We start from the raw sequence: 17,549 nt of genomic DNA, 5'->3' as shown, positions 1-17,549 counted from the left end.
AGTAAAAAGCTCAAAAGAACAACTGCCTATCGTTGTCTGGACTCTTCTTTGTGTATTTGTAATCATTATAGTAGAAACACAACAAGGGACACGCGTGGTAAACGTATCAATGTTTGTTTACAACCGCCGCCATTACCTCACGTGTTGATCATGAAAGCAGTGAATGTGTGCACACGCGAGTGATCCTGTGTTTAATAAACTTGCTGTGCGGAGATATGCGCTTAGGCGCAACTAAATAATGATTGTACTGTTTGGAATCGCGCATTATATAAGAATACCAAAAAGCGCGTCGAGTTTCCTGACTCGCGTGTTTGTGTATGTGTGTTCCAATCGCGTGAACTGTTTGACGGAAGAACAAAGAAAACACTCGCGTCTGGAGATACTGACACACATACGCAAGGAAATAAGGATTTATGTCATGTTTGGTGCAATCGGATGGAACAACAAGGAATGGAGAGACTGGATTGTGGATTGCATATCCATTGACTGCAGGAGGCACGAGTCATGCATATGGATGTTTCTGCTCATTCACTTCAATGGCGCGGGGGTGTGGCGATCCGATCTCATTACAGATAATGAGGTAACTGGCGAAATACGGTACTTCTCCTCCTTCTCATACAGTTTACACCGAATGACAATATCAGTTTTCAATTTCACTTATATCATTTAAAAGGAGACATTCCAAGCATTATGTAGACATTTATCTTTTGTTTCTACACCAAGTATTCGTTAAGTTACAGTTTATTTTTCTGACGCGTTTCTGAAAGGACTTCACTGAGGGAGAGAGAACAGAACGTGCATCATGTTTATTTTCTTAATTTTGCGAAAAGCACAACATTCTGTTTTTATTGGGAGTGGACAGAAAAAAACTAGACACTTTAACGTTTGAAATGATGTATAAATCATATCTGTATGTCAAAAATCAGCAGAGTAATTTAAGTCTCTTTGCGGAGTGATTGAAAAATAAAGAGTTTGCGGCGCCCGCGCCACCGTCGACCCCAGAGTGTTAAATAACTGTATAAGTATTAGAACTATACAATCTCCAATATAAGGAAATAATACTGAATAAATATGAACAAGATAAACTAACACAAATATAAACTGGGTACCATGACTATTAATGAGAAGATTCGCGCTATCTAACAGCTTCATTTACATTATGAATGATAACTGACAATATAACATAAAAGACGCGGTAATCTTGCTGCTAATTTAAAGACAACTAGAAAAAAACGTACTATTCGGCACTGATGCACACAATAAAGCACAGAAACTATCCAGCAGGAAATCTCTTCGCAACACAACTCTTGTCACACACTTATCTCTCCGTTTGATCAGAGCCGCTATACTCTTTGCTGCTGTTCCCTTTTCTCATAAGCGCTCAGGCTGCGTTGGAGTGCTTATGCACCAGGGAGACGCATCCGTGAACATTCATGCAACCTTTCTTACACATGCAAACACACACACAGGCACGCACGCACACAATATATTAACTAAGTTTATTTTTAGAAACTGCATATTTGTGTATAAAGTTGGGTATCATAGTTTTATTACGATCCCGGTCCCGTCCACTCCCGCTGACATTTTTTCCTGTCCCGTCCCAATCCCGTGATTAATAGTGATTTTGTTCCCGATCCCACAGGAATCCCGCGGGACCCACAGGATTCCCGACAAAATGTCAGCCTCTAGTCTGCATTTCATTATTACAAATTAATTTCTGGATATCATTTCTAAATATTATACATATATTTATCAATGCACCAGCGTGAAAGCTGCAGAAAAAAGGATATTTAGGCTAAATAAATGTTTACATGCTGATTTTTCTTTATTTGGGATTTTAAAAAGAAGTAGAAAATATGTTGAATGCATAACGTTCAGCATTTCTCCCAAAAGAAATCAACAGAATTTCAACGTAAGGTAAGCAAACCAATTAAGGAGATTGTACATTTATTTTAAATGACTTGAACAATGTTGATTCAACATGATTTTAGCATACATGCCTGACGTTGATGCGGCAACCACCAGAGATGATGGTTGAATTTTGCAGGCTGCGACCTTCTAAGGACGTATTTTAAGACCGATTGCGTCACAGCAGCGCGACTTGAGGCTGTGACTTGTGTTAATATTATTCTGTTTATGTTGCGTATTTCTAAGGTTGATTAATTTTATATACTGTTGAATAGTTTAATCTACATCAACGTGTCATATTTTCTAAAATAAATGAATATTTTTCTGATTCCATATTTATTTAAATAAGTCAGAAACGTCTCCGCTGTGTCCTGCTGACAGGCGCGGTGGGCGCGTGCAACAGGTGACGCAAATTATAGGTCCTCCGAGGGTTAGACTGTCTCATTTCAGTTCTCTTCGCGGACTTCTGAGGCTGCCACCTTGAAAGACAGAGTGCTCCCCTTTTAAGGTTGTATGCTTAGAAGGTCGCAGCCCTTGAATTGGGACACAGCTTCTTTCTGCACGTAATACACTTTTGAAAGATGCTTTGACAGATTGCTTGTGTTTCCGCCCTTACATGCAAACATCTTGTTGCACTTACCTGTATGACAACGAGCGTTGTCTGCATCAACTCTAGTGAAGTATAACCACACTTTTGAATGTTTTGCTCTATCCGCCATCGTCACTCTTTGTATTAAGCGGTAGTTTTCGTGCTGTTATGCGTGTGCTGCGCTCGTTGTTGTGGTTGTGTTTGACAGACAGCCAGCCTCCGCGGCGCGCATGAGAGATCTCGTCTTAATCGCAAATTAGAAATGTTTGCTGAGATAAAATGTGCACGAAAACATTATTAAGCAAGAATACATAGTACATTTATTTTTCTTTTTTTCTCCAGGACCGAAAGCAGAACCGATAGCGTCAGATCTTACTGATACTACGGTCTTTCATAATTTAGCCCCGGGGCCAGTTTAATACCGGGTTTCGGTACCCATCCCTAACAGAGACACACACACGCACTTTGTCCAGTCATGTAAAACCACAACATATACTATAATAGTTACGTTACACATTTCATTCAATTTGAGGACACTGAATATTTATACTCAGTATTAATTCAGACAATCCAATACAATCAATACAGTTCAGATGTGTATTCCATTTGTTTCTATGTTATTCCAAGATTAGCGAAAACACGGTGGTTTATCTTATAAAATAACCTTAGCGTGCATGTTTACCTTTGCATGTATTTCTGGATGAGTCATTTTTACAGGCTGTCGTCTTGTCATATTTGAAGTGTGACCAGATTAGACGCTAGCTGACATTGTTGTTGTTAATGAGACATGTCTTCAGACCGGGTGCACCGCAACACGTTAGCGTGTTGCTAACGAGCGAAGTCAACTGAAATCAGCCAAAGCTGGGTAACGGAGACTGTACAACTAAATATAATGTAAACAACCTGTTGTGAAAACGAACTTTGCCCCGGGTTTTTAAAATGCCTCTACTGCCTGCGTAGATCAACCTACCCTCAAAGATTCGCTCTGATTGGATCCCACAAAACTTTCCCCACAAAATGAGTAGCTCCGATTGGATCTCTTCTCCAATCGTCCCTCCCTAACATTTTCGTCTTATTTTTATTCGTTGACTAAAGTGTCAGTTATATTGCGTTACAGTCTTCGTCATCCTATCTGACTTTTATTTAGTTTTTATTTAGTCTTCGTCCGTGAAAAGACCCAGATAGCAAAACCACACTGGGGTGGATCTGGCCCACACCTACCATGCGATCCGCCCCGGATCCATCTCACGGAGATGGTCCAGCGTCCAAATGCACAACGGGCCAAAAGTGGTCAGGATTTGATTCATGGCTCTGCACCAGAGATGGGTCAGCGCTGGCCCACTCTTGCACCAAAACAGTAAAACAACACTGGGGTGGAGCTGGCCCACGCAAACCATTCCATCCGCATTAGATCCGTTTAACGGACACGTTCCAGCGTACAAACGCACATCGGTCAAGAACTGGTCAGGATCAGTTTCACGGAACTGAACTGGAAATGGAACAGCCCTGGCCCAGTCCCGCATACAAGATCTATGCCTTATTTTTGGCATTTATAGCCTAGATGTTTAGTCTATCATGTGTTTAGGTTACCTTATATTTAATTACCCTACAGCAGTAGTTCTCAACTCCAGTCCTCGGGACCCACTGCTCTGCACATTTTGGATGTCTCCCTTATTTAGGATATGTTCCATGAACTGAACTGAGTGTGTCAAATATGAGAGACATCCAAAATGTGCAGAGCAGTGGGTCCCGAGGACTGGAGTTGAGAACAACTGCCCTACAGTCAGAAGCAATAAACATAGGCCTCCATCCACAAAGTACACATTTCAGAATGTATATAGGCTAATAATCATAGCACTTGTCGCTTAATGTAGGTTTTTAGGCCTAGTTTAAGAAAATTACCCAGAGGCTATCATAGCCCAATACCCCATCGAAATCAAGGAAAATGTTTACATTTAAAAATTCTTTATTTAAAACATGAACATAACATGAACACAAAACATGGCTAAAACCCATTTAAAACATGAACATAAAAAATTTTATAAAAAAATTAATAGCTGGCTTCATGTTCTTCACGCTGGCGCTGGCGCTTGCTACGGCCCCCCTCCCGGTCGTGCGCCAGTGCAAACCAGCGTATGGCGCACTGGTGGATTTCTGTGTCTGTTACCTGGGCCGTAACTGGACACTTGCGTACTGCTCCTATGAAAAAAGATAATATGTTAGTGTGCTACTATAGGGCATCCTATGGGCAGGCTCCAAGTTCACTATCCTCTAAGACCACAAGGATCGTCAGACAAGCTGTTGCTCATCCCCAGTTGTCTAAAACGAAAAGGAGACCGTGTATTTTCTTTGTTTTTATTATTGAGCACATATCTTTGTGTATGGAATGCGCTACATAAACCCAGACAGCTTATGACATTGATACAGTGTTGATTTTCCTTCCAAACCATCAATAGCAACCTAGTGATAATATGGGCAATTCAATATCATTAGCCTATATGCCGTGGATATCTGGTGTTACATGGCAACTGGCATCCACATTAAAGGATTAGTCAATTTTCTTAAAAGAAAAATCCAGATAATTTACTCACCACCATGTCATCCAAAATGTTGATATCTTTCTTTGTTCAGTCGAGAAGAAATTATGTTTTTTGAGGAAAACATTGCAGGATTTTTCTAATTTTAATGGACTTTAATAGAGCCCAACATTTGATACTTAACTCAACACTTTTTTTTTCAACGGAGTTTCAATGTACTATAAACAATCCCAAACAAGAACATAAGGGTCTTATCTAGGGAAACGATTGTCATTTTTGACAAGAAAAATAACAAATATACACTTTTAAAGCACAACTTCTCGTTTAAATCCGGTCGTGATGCGCCAGCGTGACCCCACGCAATACGTCATGACATCAAGAGGTCACAGAGGACGAACGCGAAACTCCGCCCCAGTGTTTTTAAGTGTCTTGAAAGAGGACCGTTCCTACGTTGTTGTATGTCAACTGAAACTAATTAATGTCTTTGTGTCAGTTTATTGTTTACAATGGTCCGCAAATGTGCGTTTTATATATGTAACACGTGACCTCCCTACGTCACTACGCATTTACGAAAAGTTGTGCTTTAAAAGTGTATATTTGTTATTTTTCTTGTCAAAAATGACAATCGTTTCACTAGATAAGACCCTTATGCCTCGTTTGGGATTGTTTATAGTCCTTTAAAACTCAGTTGAAAAAAACTGTTAAGTGTTGAGTTAAGTATTAAATGTTGGGCTCTATTAAAGTCCATTAAAATGAGAAAAATCCTGCAATGTTTTCCGCAAAAAACATAATTTCTTCTCGACTGAACAAAGAAAGACATCAACATTTTGGATGACATGGTGGCGAAAATTATTTGGATTTTTCTTTTAAGAAAATTGACTAATCCTTTAACCACTGATCTATAATAGATCAGTGATGTTAAAGGAACACGCCCACATTTTGGGAATTTAGCTTATTCACAGTATCCCCCAGAGTTAGATAAGTCCACACATACCTTTCTCATCTCCATGCATGCTGTAACTCTGTCTGACCCAGCCCCCGCTAGCTTAGCTTAGCTTGGCACAAAGACTGGAAGTGACAAAATAACCCAAACATTTTCCTATTTATGTGTTGTGATTTGTATAGTCACACCGTGTACAAATAACAAGGTGATATGAGACACAGCGATCTTTAAACAGTATACATACTGCAAACTTTACTCTCAGAAGGCGAAGCACTGCTACTTGGGCGGAGTGATTTGCACAACTCTGACCGAACTCTCTGCTCCTCACCAGGGGGTTCATAGATATGATGCTAGAACATCTCAAAAAGGGTTTTACAGGGGGCATGGCTTAGCTAAATGAGATGTAAATGAGCCCTATTGTCTCCCCCAGCTGAAAAGAAGAGTCCCTTTCGTCTCGATTTTCTCGGTTTGAGTATTTCTGAGTTCCTATATTCAAATGGCCACAACTTCTCCAAATCTTATCAGATTTCTATGTGTTACACATCGTCGTTCAGAATCTGTGAATAACTCAAAATGCCCAGATCCGACTTGTGTCCCTACTTTCCGTGACTGGTCACATATACACTAGATCTCGTTTTAGGGCTCTGAGCATGCGTCAAAACCGCCGCCATCTTAGAACAGGGGTCTTGTCATAGGAAGTATCTAGGTAAATCTGAAATCAAATCAAAACTTTTATTTTTTCCTGGACTAAATGCTAAATATATGTCTGACTGTTGAAACGAACCAAAAGAAAACCAAGAAAATCGCGTTCACGAAGATTTATGGTGATTTTATTTCTGTTACACCATTGCCTACAATGACGCTGATGCGGGGTTCCCCTGTTTCAAGATGGCGGCTCTGTTCGGTCCAATGAACTGCTGTAGCCAAGGCAACATCTAGTGTACATATCTATGCAGGGGGCTTCTTGGGTGCTGTGAGAAAATCACTCCGCCCAAGTAGCAGTGCTTCGCCTTCTAAGAATTTAGTTTGCAGTACGTATACGGTTAAAAGATCGCTGTGTCTCATATGACCTTGTTATTTGTACACGGTTTGACTATACAAATCACAACACATAAATAGGAAAATGTTTGTGTTATTTTGTCACTTAATGGGAGCAGTTTGCTAGCTGGAGCCATTCACTTCCAGTCTTTGTGCTAAGCTAAGCTAGCGGGGGCTGCGTCAGACAGAGTTATAGCACGCACGGAGATGAGAAAGGTATTTATGGACTTTTCTAACCCTGGGAATACTGTGAATAAGCTCAATTCCCAAAATGTGGGCGTGTTCCTTTAACTGGCTGCATTGGTGACGTTTCACGAGTGATGACGTTTCTTCGACAGATGTGGTCGCTTGCAAATTTGTCAGTTTCTGATGGAAACTGAAGAGACAAACAAATAGAAATATACATGACACATTTAAAATGTCAAAATTGTCTGTAGTACACTACATGCACTGGGTCATATATAAACCACCAAACCTGCAACTGTATTCACGCAACGCGCCAGACAGATTGAGTGCACGAACGGAGACGGGAAAGGTATGATTCAACTCATGAAAGTTAGGGTAAGAACATTAATACAGGCATTGGGTGGCGTGTTCCTTTAAAGCTGTTAACGTCATTATTTTGATACATGATCGCAACAAAATAACTTTTAGTAGTTTTAAAACACTAAGAAGGCTCGACACAACTTGAAACTTTGAGCGAAGTATCATCAGTGTCTCTACACATTAACTCCCTGTCTGAAAAATCCAGCATCAAACCAGCATGGGAATTATGCTGGTCTATGCTGGTTTAGCTGGTGGTCACCAGCATACCAGCACCAAAACACAACATATGCTGTGTCTTGCTGGTATGACCAGCATTGGATGCCTGTGCCAATGCTGGTTTGGTGCTGGTTTAGCTGGTGCTAATGCTGGTGCAGATGCTGGTTTGGTGCTGGTTTAGCTGGTGTTAATTAGCAAACCAGCACCAAAGCCCAACATATGCTGGTCTTGGTGGTATGCTGTTTTTTCAGCAGGGCTCGAGCATTGAGAACATTGTTCGTTTACACATAGTTAACTAAAAATAAAGGTTTTGGACAGGAGTTCATGTGTAGAGACACTGATGATAATTCCCTCAAAGTGTCTAAGTTGTGTTGAGCGTTTTTGTGTTTAAAAAATAACGATTTGACGTGATCTACAAATAGAATAGTGCCTGTCACCAAATGTTGACTGTGAGTGGAGGGGCGTGGCTTAGCCATAGGTCAATTGCATAATATAATGCCTTTTTTCAATAGACCTTTTGCGAGTCGACGTCACAGTTACGTCATGCACGCAATGTGGTGGCAGAAAAACAGTGGAAATTAATGAGACACGAGTGAAACGAACAATATAACTCACTAGAAAATGTCTTGTTGTGCTGTTAAGTGTCAGAATAGGAATGCCAAAATAGATGACCTTCATTTTTATAGTATACCGTCGTCGAAGACACCATTTGAAGATAAACGTAGGTGTTTATGGTTGCAATAAGCCCTCAACCGGACAGACTGGAGTGATGAAATCATTTGGAAATCTTAATTAGAATAGAAAATAATTAGAGAAGATATCCGGTGTTCTGTCGAAGTCTGTTCCCTCTATGTGTCTCTTATAGCGTTTTCATCACGTTACGTTTATAATTTATTTAGAGAGATTAAAGATTTGAATGAGTTCATAATATCAATAATATCACCGTTCATTAAAGTTTTCATAATTTTTTGTTTTCTATTACTTCTATTTACCTTATATCTTAGCCTATGTCTTCTTCCTGTTTGTTCTAAATTATGATGTTTACTAATAAATATATAAACATAGAACACACACACACACACACACACACTTAAAATATTTAATAAATGATATACACAATACATGCACACATATTAGTAGCCAAGCCATTTAAACTTTTAATTTATTTAAAAAATAAACGTAACTTGGTGAAAACGTTATTAAGAAACATTACACTTAAGAGAAATATAGAGGAAACAGACTTCTACAGAACACCGGCTCTATAAAAATCACAGTTTAACGCTAAAACACTTCACACCCCTATTGCGGAGCTGTCACTTTCTGCAACCAGTTGGGCTCCGCCCACAAAAAAGTAATCTCTGTTTGCAAACACGCAAAAGGTCTATTGCACATTGCAGATTGACTTCCTATTTGATTTTCGCTACATATGCTTCCATACATAACGGCCAATACATGTGGTGGTGTAACAAATGTACTTTATGATGGAGAATTACTTACTGGTAAGGATTGTTTTGGAGGCCATCTTCTGGAACCCGAATTTTCCATGGACACCCTTCCAGTTCACCTTTTTGGCCACGGCACAGCTAAACATTTTGGCTAAAATGTTCCATGTGACCCTCTTAACGTCTACACCACCAACGGAGGAGAGGGAGATCACCTACATGGAGATGATGGAGGAAAATATAGGTATGTTAATAACTGTACTAACCTTAAAGGACCTGTGTGTGTCATACTTTTTAAAGGAACACGCACACATTTTGGGATTTTAGCTTATTCACCGTATCCCCCAGAGTTAGAAAAGTCCATACATACCTCTTTCATCTCCGTGCGTACCTTAACTCTGTCTGATGCAGCCACCACTAGCTTAGCTTAGCACAAAGACTGGAAGTAAATGGCTCCAGCTAGCAGACTGCTCCCAATAAGGGACAAAATAACGCAAAAATGTTCATATGAGACACAGCTATCTTTTAACAGTGTACATACAGGGAACTATATTCTCAGAAGGCGAAGCACTGCTACTTGGGCGGAGTGATTAGCACAACTCTGACCGAACTCTCTGCTCCTCAGGGGGTGGGGGGGTGCTGCTGTGAGCAAATCACTCCGCCCACGTAGCAGTGCTTCGCCTTCTGAGAATATAGTTCCCTGTATTTATACTGTTAAAAGATAGCTGTGTCTCATATGACCTTGTTATTTGTACACAGTGTGACTATACAAATCACAACATATAAATAGGAACATTTTCGTGTTATTTTGTCACTTATTGAGGGCAGTATGCTAGCTGGAGCCATTTAGTTCCAGTCTTTGTGCTAAGCTAGGCTAGCGGTGGCTGCGTCAGACAGAGTTAAGGCACGCCCGGGATTAAAGAGGTATGTATGGACTTATCTAACTCTGGGGGATACGGTAAATAAGCTAAAATCCCAAAATGTGGGCGTGTTCCTTTAAATGTAGTCAAAAATAGGTATTTACCATAGCATGTTTTTTCCGGTCGTTTGCCGGATCCCGGAGCCATTCCTCCAGACGTTGAAGTTCTCCCTCGCTGTCTATGGGGAACTGAAACTCTTCCGGCATTTCGTGGTTGGGGTGTCCTTCCGTGGTAAGTCTATTTAAGACTATGTTGACGGTGGTGGCAAGTTGTGTTACTTGCTGCTTTATATTTTCAAGTAGAAGCAGGCCATGTAACTGTGCCTCTGTAAAATATTATGTACAAAGAAGCCCAAATGTGGATAATATAATTTTTCCAAACAGTTGTGTTCATAATGACCCTATTGTCTTTGCATTGTGTCCTTTTACAGTGTACATTAGTCTTACCTGTGCATCTAATGGGGCCGGTACCATTGCTCACCCTAACAGAGGGCCTGAAGAAGAAGCCCTGTTCCCTACGTTCACCATCTAATGGAGCAAAGGTAAATAAAGACATTTAGAATCTTCCACAAGGTGCAACCAAGGTCAGTTCAGCATTGAATTGTGAAGGGTTTTTAGTTTTGCCCAAATGGTGTTGCCATTAAAGGTTCCCATAGAGGTTTTGTAGTCAATTCACCAGAAAATGTAGGTAGTTCAGGAAAGAAGTCACAGGGGGACCCTTGGTTAATTGCTTGTGAGAATGAGTGCTCAGCTGGACTCATTAAAGACCCATTGCCTAATTTTAGTGACAAAGACAAGAAATGGAAACAGCTTTTTTAATGTAAGAGCAGTTACATTAAAAGAGTACAGTGACTTGCATAACTAATGGACCTCCGTAAAGGTGACAACATGAAAGACTGATCTACCTACCCATGCTTGGGCCTGACGCTGATATTCCGGCCTGTGCTGACTCCTTTCTCACACTCCAGCTAATGTCAGTGAGTGTATGTTCCTGATAGTTGTCACCTTATGGAAGATATGTAAAATATATTCACAACATAGAGTAAATATGATTTGGTTTTCGGCCTTAGCTACTGCATGGCTACTTCCTGTGCAGTAGCTAAGGCGTACTTTACTCGGTTCCTGCTGGACCTGCCGAAATTGACGTAAACAGTATGCTGAAACGTTGTCTAAAAAAGACAAAGGATTTAAACTACATACACAACTATGAAGGTAAGTTGTGTTACCCTTAACTTCATCATATTTGTTTGCCCTAAGTACACCTTGAATAGTGCTGTCGTTATTGTTAAATAGTTAACTGCAGTGACTGTCACTAACCGTAATTGAAACCCTGTTCATCTGCCCATATTGAATAAAAGCTATGGGATTTAACAAGGGCTTTTTGAAACATGTACAAAATAGACATAAAAAGAAAATACACTTACAGTTGGGGAGTGGTGGTAAAGGGGGTACAGCAGGTAATGCCAGATGTGAGGGAAATTTTTCCTTCACAGTTCCTTTGGACATGGTTCCCTTTGACACCACTATGGGGTCAGAATCGCTGTCATATCTAGAACTGACAGAAGAGAAATTACAGTGCATCTCAAAAAAGGTCAAAATGTATTCAAGATTCACTCCTCCTTAACTCATTAGCTGTGTTCAGACCGGGGCCAGGCCAGGCCATGGTCATTTCCGGGCAAGTTGGTGCCAGTGGCCTCCTAATAATACAATGCTGCTGGTAAATAGTGTGTGTGTGTGTGTGTGTGTGTGTGTGTGTGCGTGTGACTCGTATACTCCATTTCTCCATTGCATACTTTTCTTTGCGTCGTCGTTTTGGATCCTCCTCAGACTCAGACTGTAGGCATTCAGTACCATCTTTGAGATATTCTTTTAATTTTAGGGTGGCGGCAGTGTACTCGTCTAATTAGATGAGAGAAAACAGAAATATACATGGCATGGCACAAAACATATTTATGGCCAAATGTTCTTTACACTAATTGACCAAATACTGACCAACATTTGGTTAATTAAAGATAAAGTATGTATTTTTTGGACATTTTATTCTTTATATCACTTGAGAGACTAGCATTTCCCATTGGACAGATGTACGTCAATACGTTTTTCAACCCCTGTCCATTCCACAAATGATTGACAAAATCTCAAGTTATTAAGCAAAAATGGCCAAAAAAATCAACCAACCTTTCTGAAATAGGACCCGGACATTAAATAGCTTCCATCCAGGGCCTGGCTCCTCGCATCTAATGCCAGCCTTGCGATTTTTTTCGTCAGACAGGTAGCCAGGCCAATAGCACTTCCCCTCCTTAAGCCATTTACTAGGCACAACATTTACGGCGTTTTCTTCCGTAAAAAGAACTCCACAGTATTTCTAATAAAAATGTAACAAATAAAATACAATTTGAACAGCAGTGCTCAATTGCTTTACAGGTTAGATTGTTGACACACATCTGACTTTCAGAATTTTAAGTAGCACTTTATATGTCCGCTACTCCATGGAGCTGTGGGGTGAAAAAGAATTTGTGGCGGTGGAGAGGGATTTTGTGTGGAGAACTGCAAGTTCTCCTCACAAAATCCAAAATCCATCTCCACCACCTCACATTTGTTTTCACCTCTCTCTCTCTCTCTCTCAGCCAGGTGAAAAAGCTGATGCAGCCAGAGGAGAGCCAGGGCTTGGATGCAGAGGCCCTTAGAGAGGACGCTGTGGACAACAAACCTACTCCTAATTCTAACCCCCCGCCCAACACACACACACACACACACACACACACACACACACACGTACCTTGCAAACTGATTGTAGTAACTGGAAACAGGAAAAACATTCTCAAACTTGATTTTAACTTTGATTTGAACTTCATTAGTTTTTAGGTTTTAATCCTTGGTGTGGAATAAGGGGATAAACACAGTTGTTCCTCTGTAAGGCAGAGCCAGGCATTTCTGACTTATATTTACAATTTTTGTAAATCTAATTTCAGAATCAATCACTGATGAAGTAACAATGTGTAAGAATCTAGAATTCATAGGGTAGGTGAAGAATGGATTAGTGGCCTTGTATTGGTTGTAGGCAATGTAAATATCATCCTGGCACTGAATGATGTTTCGAATGCTGCACACATTGCCACAAATGAGAAATGTATTGTCACTGGACTTTGTGCTAATAGTGAATTTGTCCATTTTGATTTCATCATATTGATGACAGACCATCATTCCAGCTGGCACAGGGCCACGACAATGCTCCTTTCTAAACTGTGGTACATTTTTTGGTTCCTGGTGGCATGAAGAGTCTTCTGAGATTCTTCTAATTATCTGAGCCAAAGGATCGGAAGGTTTGCGCACAAATCTTTTCAGTTTGCCTAGGAAATTTTCAAATGGAAATGCAGAGATGTTATCTAGACTGCCAAAGTTTTTTGCATCTTGTGCTAAATGGGTCAATCCATGAACATTGTAAACAACTTGATCTCTTCCATAGATATCACTGAAATGACCAACGAATGAATGGAGGAGGCTGTTGGCATAGTCACTGTGTGTTGAACAAAGGCTTGGAGATACCAGGATGGACACTGCAGTTGATAGCAGGAGGAAGTTGGCGTAAATGGCATCACTCAGAACATCTCGCAACACCACTTGACCAGTATATAACAGAAACTGACGGTATTCCGTCGCCTTCCACCTATCAACTTCTTTTAGTGACCTTGGTTTTCTGGCAAATTCTTTAGGAATGTATGAACTCATGTTAACTAGTTCATCAGAGATTTTGTTAACATCTCTGGATGGTAGGCATGCAGTCAATGGGCCTTTTAGCCATAGATGAATGAGCCGTCTCACCACACCCAGGCACACCAAGTGCATGTAATCAAGAGGAACTTGAGAGACCATCCCAACATCTAAACCCATAAAGGGGTGGGGACCCAGGTGATGGTCTTCATCTAGCTGGTCAGAAAATGACGCATCAGTTCTCAGGGTGTTATTCTGTAGGGGATAAGTCATTCGATTGTTGACGTACACACCATTGTGAGTACATTTGTCACAGCCATGATATCCATTAAAAGCCTTTGTGTTTTTCACAAATGATCTAGCTGGTGTGTCACAGATAATTGAATGTAGCCTCATTCTAAACCTTTTTCCCTCAAAGTTAAACCCTTCCTGGAGATGGGACAGTTCACAGACAAAATCTGTTAGTAGTTCTGTGGACATGGGTTTCGTCTTGCCTGAAAACAGCCCTATCACAACTGGCTCCTTCATCGGAAAACTAACTAGAAGACCCAGAATCGGCCATAATTGTATGCTGGAACTCTTGAATAAAGGCAGTCCGTCAATATTGATTTGAAGCTGTAAACAGCAACCATCAACCAAGTTGTCCTTCCACTGAGAGAGGCTCTTTCCTAAGGCTTCAACAATGCCAAAGTAATGATATAAACCATTACTTATTGTTTTAACAGTGTACACTGTTTTTGTCCTTAAAAGGGTTCTGGCATCCCTTGGTAGATCAGAATGGTAAACCGTTAAGATGACCAAGAGAGCAGTGAGGGCTACATGGGAAATTCCATACATTAATGCCCAATTTGAAAGGCGATTGGAAAGGTTTTCAGATTCCTCGCAATCAGAAAGGCGATCGGTAAGGTTTTCAGTTTCCTCACAATCAGACATATCTCCCAGACTAACATTGTCATCAGAACTTCCCTCTGAGACAGAAGCTAAAGCAGCTATGGGATCTAAGACAACTGTTTCATCTGCTGGTTCTACATGTTCAGGAAACTCTGCAAGATCTTTGGGAGGGACAGTGACTACACATAGACCCTCACCAACTCCCCCTAACTTTCTGCTTAGGTCCACCCTTGCTCTCCTCCTCAATGTCGAATTGGAAACAAGTGTCTTGCGTCTATTCATTGTTCAAAAATAAATTCTTAACCTGTGTTGTTTATGTATTTGGAAGATTTTGAAAATTAAAGGTTGGAATTTGAGAAGCTGAGATAATGGCAATGTTAATTCTATGTATTATACCTTCATCTCACAAGTTGACCACATGTGTGCAGCATCTGGAAAAGAAATGGAAAAAATAATTTTATTTACAATGAAAAAAGTAACAGTGAACAATGCAACATTTGGCACATGATAAAATCACAGTGTTTTCACGGTTATTTATTTATTCACATGCATTTACTACATATCTCGAAAGGTCAGTTCAACTAATTCTTTTTCTTTCTCTTTTCAACTGGACCAATTCATCAGTTAGCTTTTCTATTTAATATTATTCTATTTAATGTGCAATAGCCACCGTTCAACCTGAAGAGGGCAGCACTCAGACGTTTTTACACCATATATGCCAGGATGCATACGTCATCAAGCCTTATTTCAGTTAACTAAGCATTACATTCGCAGATCATAAGCATATTACAACAATTTACGATTAACTAAATACAATAGTGTAAAATTTTATAATTGTTAATATTCTGTAATAAGACAGTCTTTATGACGTATGCAGTTTACAAATGCGACCTCCTAAGGATGCAGCCTTTTGTTTGAGAAACGGCCAGCACCTTCACGAGAAAGGTTCATTTATTAAATGTTATTTTGAAGTATTAAAAACAACGTTGTTTTAGGATTTTTTAGAAAGCGGAAACTTGCATCCCATAACACTATATTCACCATAATCACACCATTGCCAACGAAATATAGTATTAAACAATATACGTACCCATGTTAGCATCCATCATGTGCGCCAGTGCCGGTTTTTTCCCCACGATGTTCGCAACTTTTTTCTTCCCAGGACGGCAAAACAGCTTGGACCATTGCACCTGGATAGTGGACAGTTGCTAAATTGCTTTTTTTGTTATGTGATGAATCTTCCATTTTAAGACAAGCCTATACTTTGTTAGTGAATTAATCATTTTTGTGTAGGCTACGTGCAAGTGTTCCATTGTAAGATTTAACAAATAAGCATTTAATAACGAAATATGGCAATGGGCACCCCCACAAAAGTTTAAACTTGCTCCATTCCAACGGTTTCTGGCTGTAATCCGTGGTACGGATGAGGGACAGATCAGCATCACGTCTCTCAAACGGACGGACCTCACTCACTTGGCGCGTTCGGCTCTGTTCAGTAAACCAGTGATGAAACGCACAAGTTTTGAGGTGGTCTGGGTCCATATTACAGATGTGGGCCACATCAGTGAACTGTCTTTGTGGAAGCTTTGGTTCTGATGTGGTAAGTAGATCTGGGCCAAATCTGCTGACTGTAGAAAAACAGCATTGAAAAGTCTAACGATACGAGCCAATAGTCGTCGCAAGAACCGACAAAACGTCAAAGTTCCGCGAGAGCTATATAAAAGCAAACTGTCGCGAATCACTCTCGCGGTACTTGACGTCATCCGGTTATCCATTCTTACGGCGCCGGATGAAGTCGAACAAGCCCGGCGGCGGGCAGGGGCGTGTCTACGTGTTTATGTATTTTGTTTAATATCAAATATTCAATCATCACAAACTTTACATTATTTGAAAGCTTAAACACTCAAGATTCATGTTCTGAACATGTTTTTGCAATCAATACACTGGAGTGAATAGGGTTAAATGAAATGGAGACGGACCGCATATGAGAAGGCATGTCGGTACTCGCATATCTTGCCATATGGTTCTGACAATTACCAAAAACTTAAGCGTACATTGCAACGTAAGGGTCCACTCTTCAAAAAGCATCCGACGTTTTAATCCAAAACAACGAAAAATAGTGAAAAATCCCGCAATATCCTTTGTTTACATCCGCTAGTATGATCGATCATGTTTATATTCTTCTTCTTCTTTTTCGTTTTATGGCAGATTGCAACCATGACTTATCAGGTGCATACCGCCACCTACTGTATCGGAGTATGCAGCATGGAAAGATCTACTTTACATTAATATATAATAATACAAATTAAATTTAGAAAAAAAAGAATAAAATAAAATAATAATAAATAAATAAATAAATATGTTTATATTCTATCAAATATCGATGTTTATCAGTGAAAATCCATCTCTTCCGGTTTCCTTAGACTGTTCCGATGAATATCCCGCCCTATTTGTCTGTTTTGTTCAATCAGATAAGGTTTAACAACTTTTGGAAAGCCAGGTGTCATTCAGCGCACCACAGGCTTTTGACTGGATTACGCCAAAACGAAGCCAGCCAATGCATAGCCAGCAAAGCTTTGATGGGCAGTGTAGTAACCAATCATGAAACGATTACAAGGATTCACCTTACGTCAGTAAAAGGTACTTCAACGGAGATCTGCGTAGTTCAAGATGACGCATGCCCAAAGGTAGGCAGCAGCAACATAGCGCACTGTTGCTGCTAATAACATTAGCTCGCCAAGTCGCTGAGAAGCGATTCATTCGTTTTCTTCAGGGGTTAGATTATAAACATTTCCATTGTGGATCGTCG

The 17,549-nt window shown here is 40.2% G+C and overlaps 1 protein-coding gene across 3 annotated transcripts; it reads right to left on the bottom strand.

Moving 5' to 3' along the window:
* Positions 1 to 4,497: 4,497 nt before the first annotated feature.
* Positions 4,498 to 16,918, bottom strand: LOC135718458 (uncharacterized). 3 transcript variants are annotated; one of them, XM_065240744.2, is made up of 11 exons: positions 15,831 to 16,918; positions 15,137 to 15,171; positions 12,317 to 12,503; positions 11,932 to 12,037; positions 11,563 to 11,693; positions 11,048 to 11,143; positions 10,815 to 10,913; positions 10,586 to 10,666; positions 10,244 to 10,464; positions 9,275 to 9,434; positions 4,498 to 4,696 (listed from the first exon to the last, which is right to left on the bottom strand). In XM_065240744.2, the coding sequence occupies exons 1-11, from the start codon at positions 15,847 to 15,849 to the stop codon at positions 4,548 to 4,550; spliced, it is 1,284 nt and encodes a 427-aa protein (XP_065096816.1). In that variant the 5' UTR covers positions 15,850 to 16,918; the 3' UTR covers positions 4,498 to 4,547. The 3 variants fall into 3 exon arrangements, 2 of the variants coding, with proteins under 2 accessions (XP_065096816.1, XP_065096817.1); XM_065240745.2 differs by lacking the exon at positions 10,815 to 10,913; XR_010520817.1 differs by lacking the exons at positions 4,498 to 4,696; positions 9,275 to 9,434; positions 10,244 to 10,464; ... (5 more) ...; positions 15,137 to 15,171; positions 15,831 to 16,918 and adding an exon at positions 12,918 to 15,049 and having other exon boundaries at positions 12,369 to 12,503.
* Positions 16,919 to 17,549: the final 631 nt, after the last annotated feature.

The sequence above is a fragment of the Paramisgurnus dabryanus genome, chromosome 10, assembly GCF_030506205.2.
Source record: "Paramisgurnus dabryanus chromosome 10, PD_genome_1.1, whole genome shotgun sequence".
Classification (NCBI taxonomy): domain Eukaryota; kingdom Metazoa; phylum Chordata; class Actinopteri; order Cypriniformes; family Cobitidae; genus Paramisgurnus; species Paramisgurnus dabryanus.
Note: the sequence above shows the minus strand (reverse complement) of the source record. Positions and strands in the feature narration are given on the sequence as shown.

What these genes read in the sequence shown, in the direction of transcription:
- LOC135718458 (XM_065240744.2), bottom strand. An exon ending in GGTCAACTTGTGAGATGAAG is followed by an intron (nt 12,504 to 15,136) that starts GTATAATACATA and finishes CATTTTTATTAG; the next exon opens with AAATACTGTGGAGTTCTTTT. An exon ending in CTCCAAAACAATCCTTACCA is followed by an intron (nt 4,697 to 9,274) that starts GTAAGTAATTCT and finishes CTTTTTTCATAG; the next exon opens with GAGCAGTACGCAAGTGTCCA.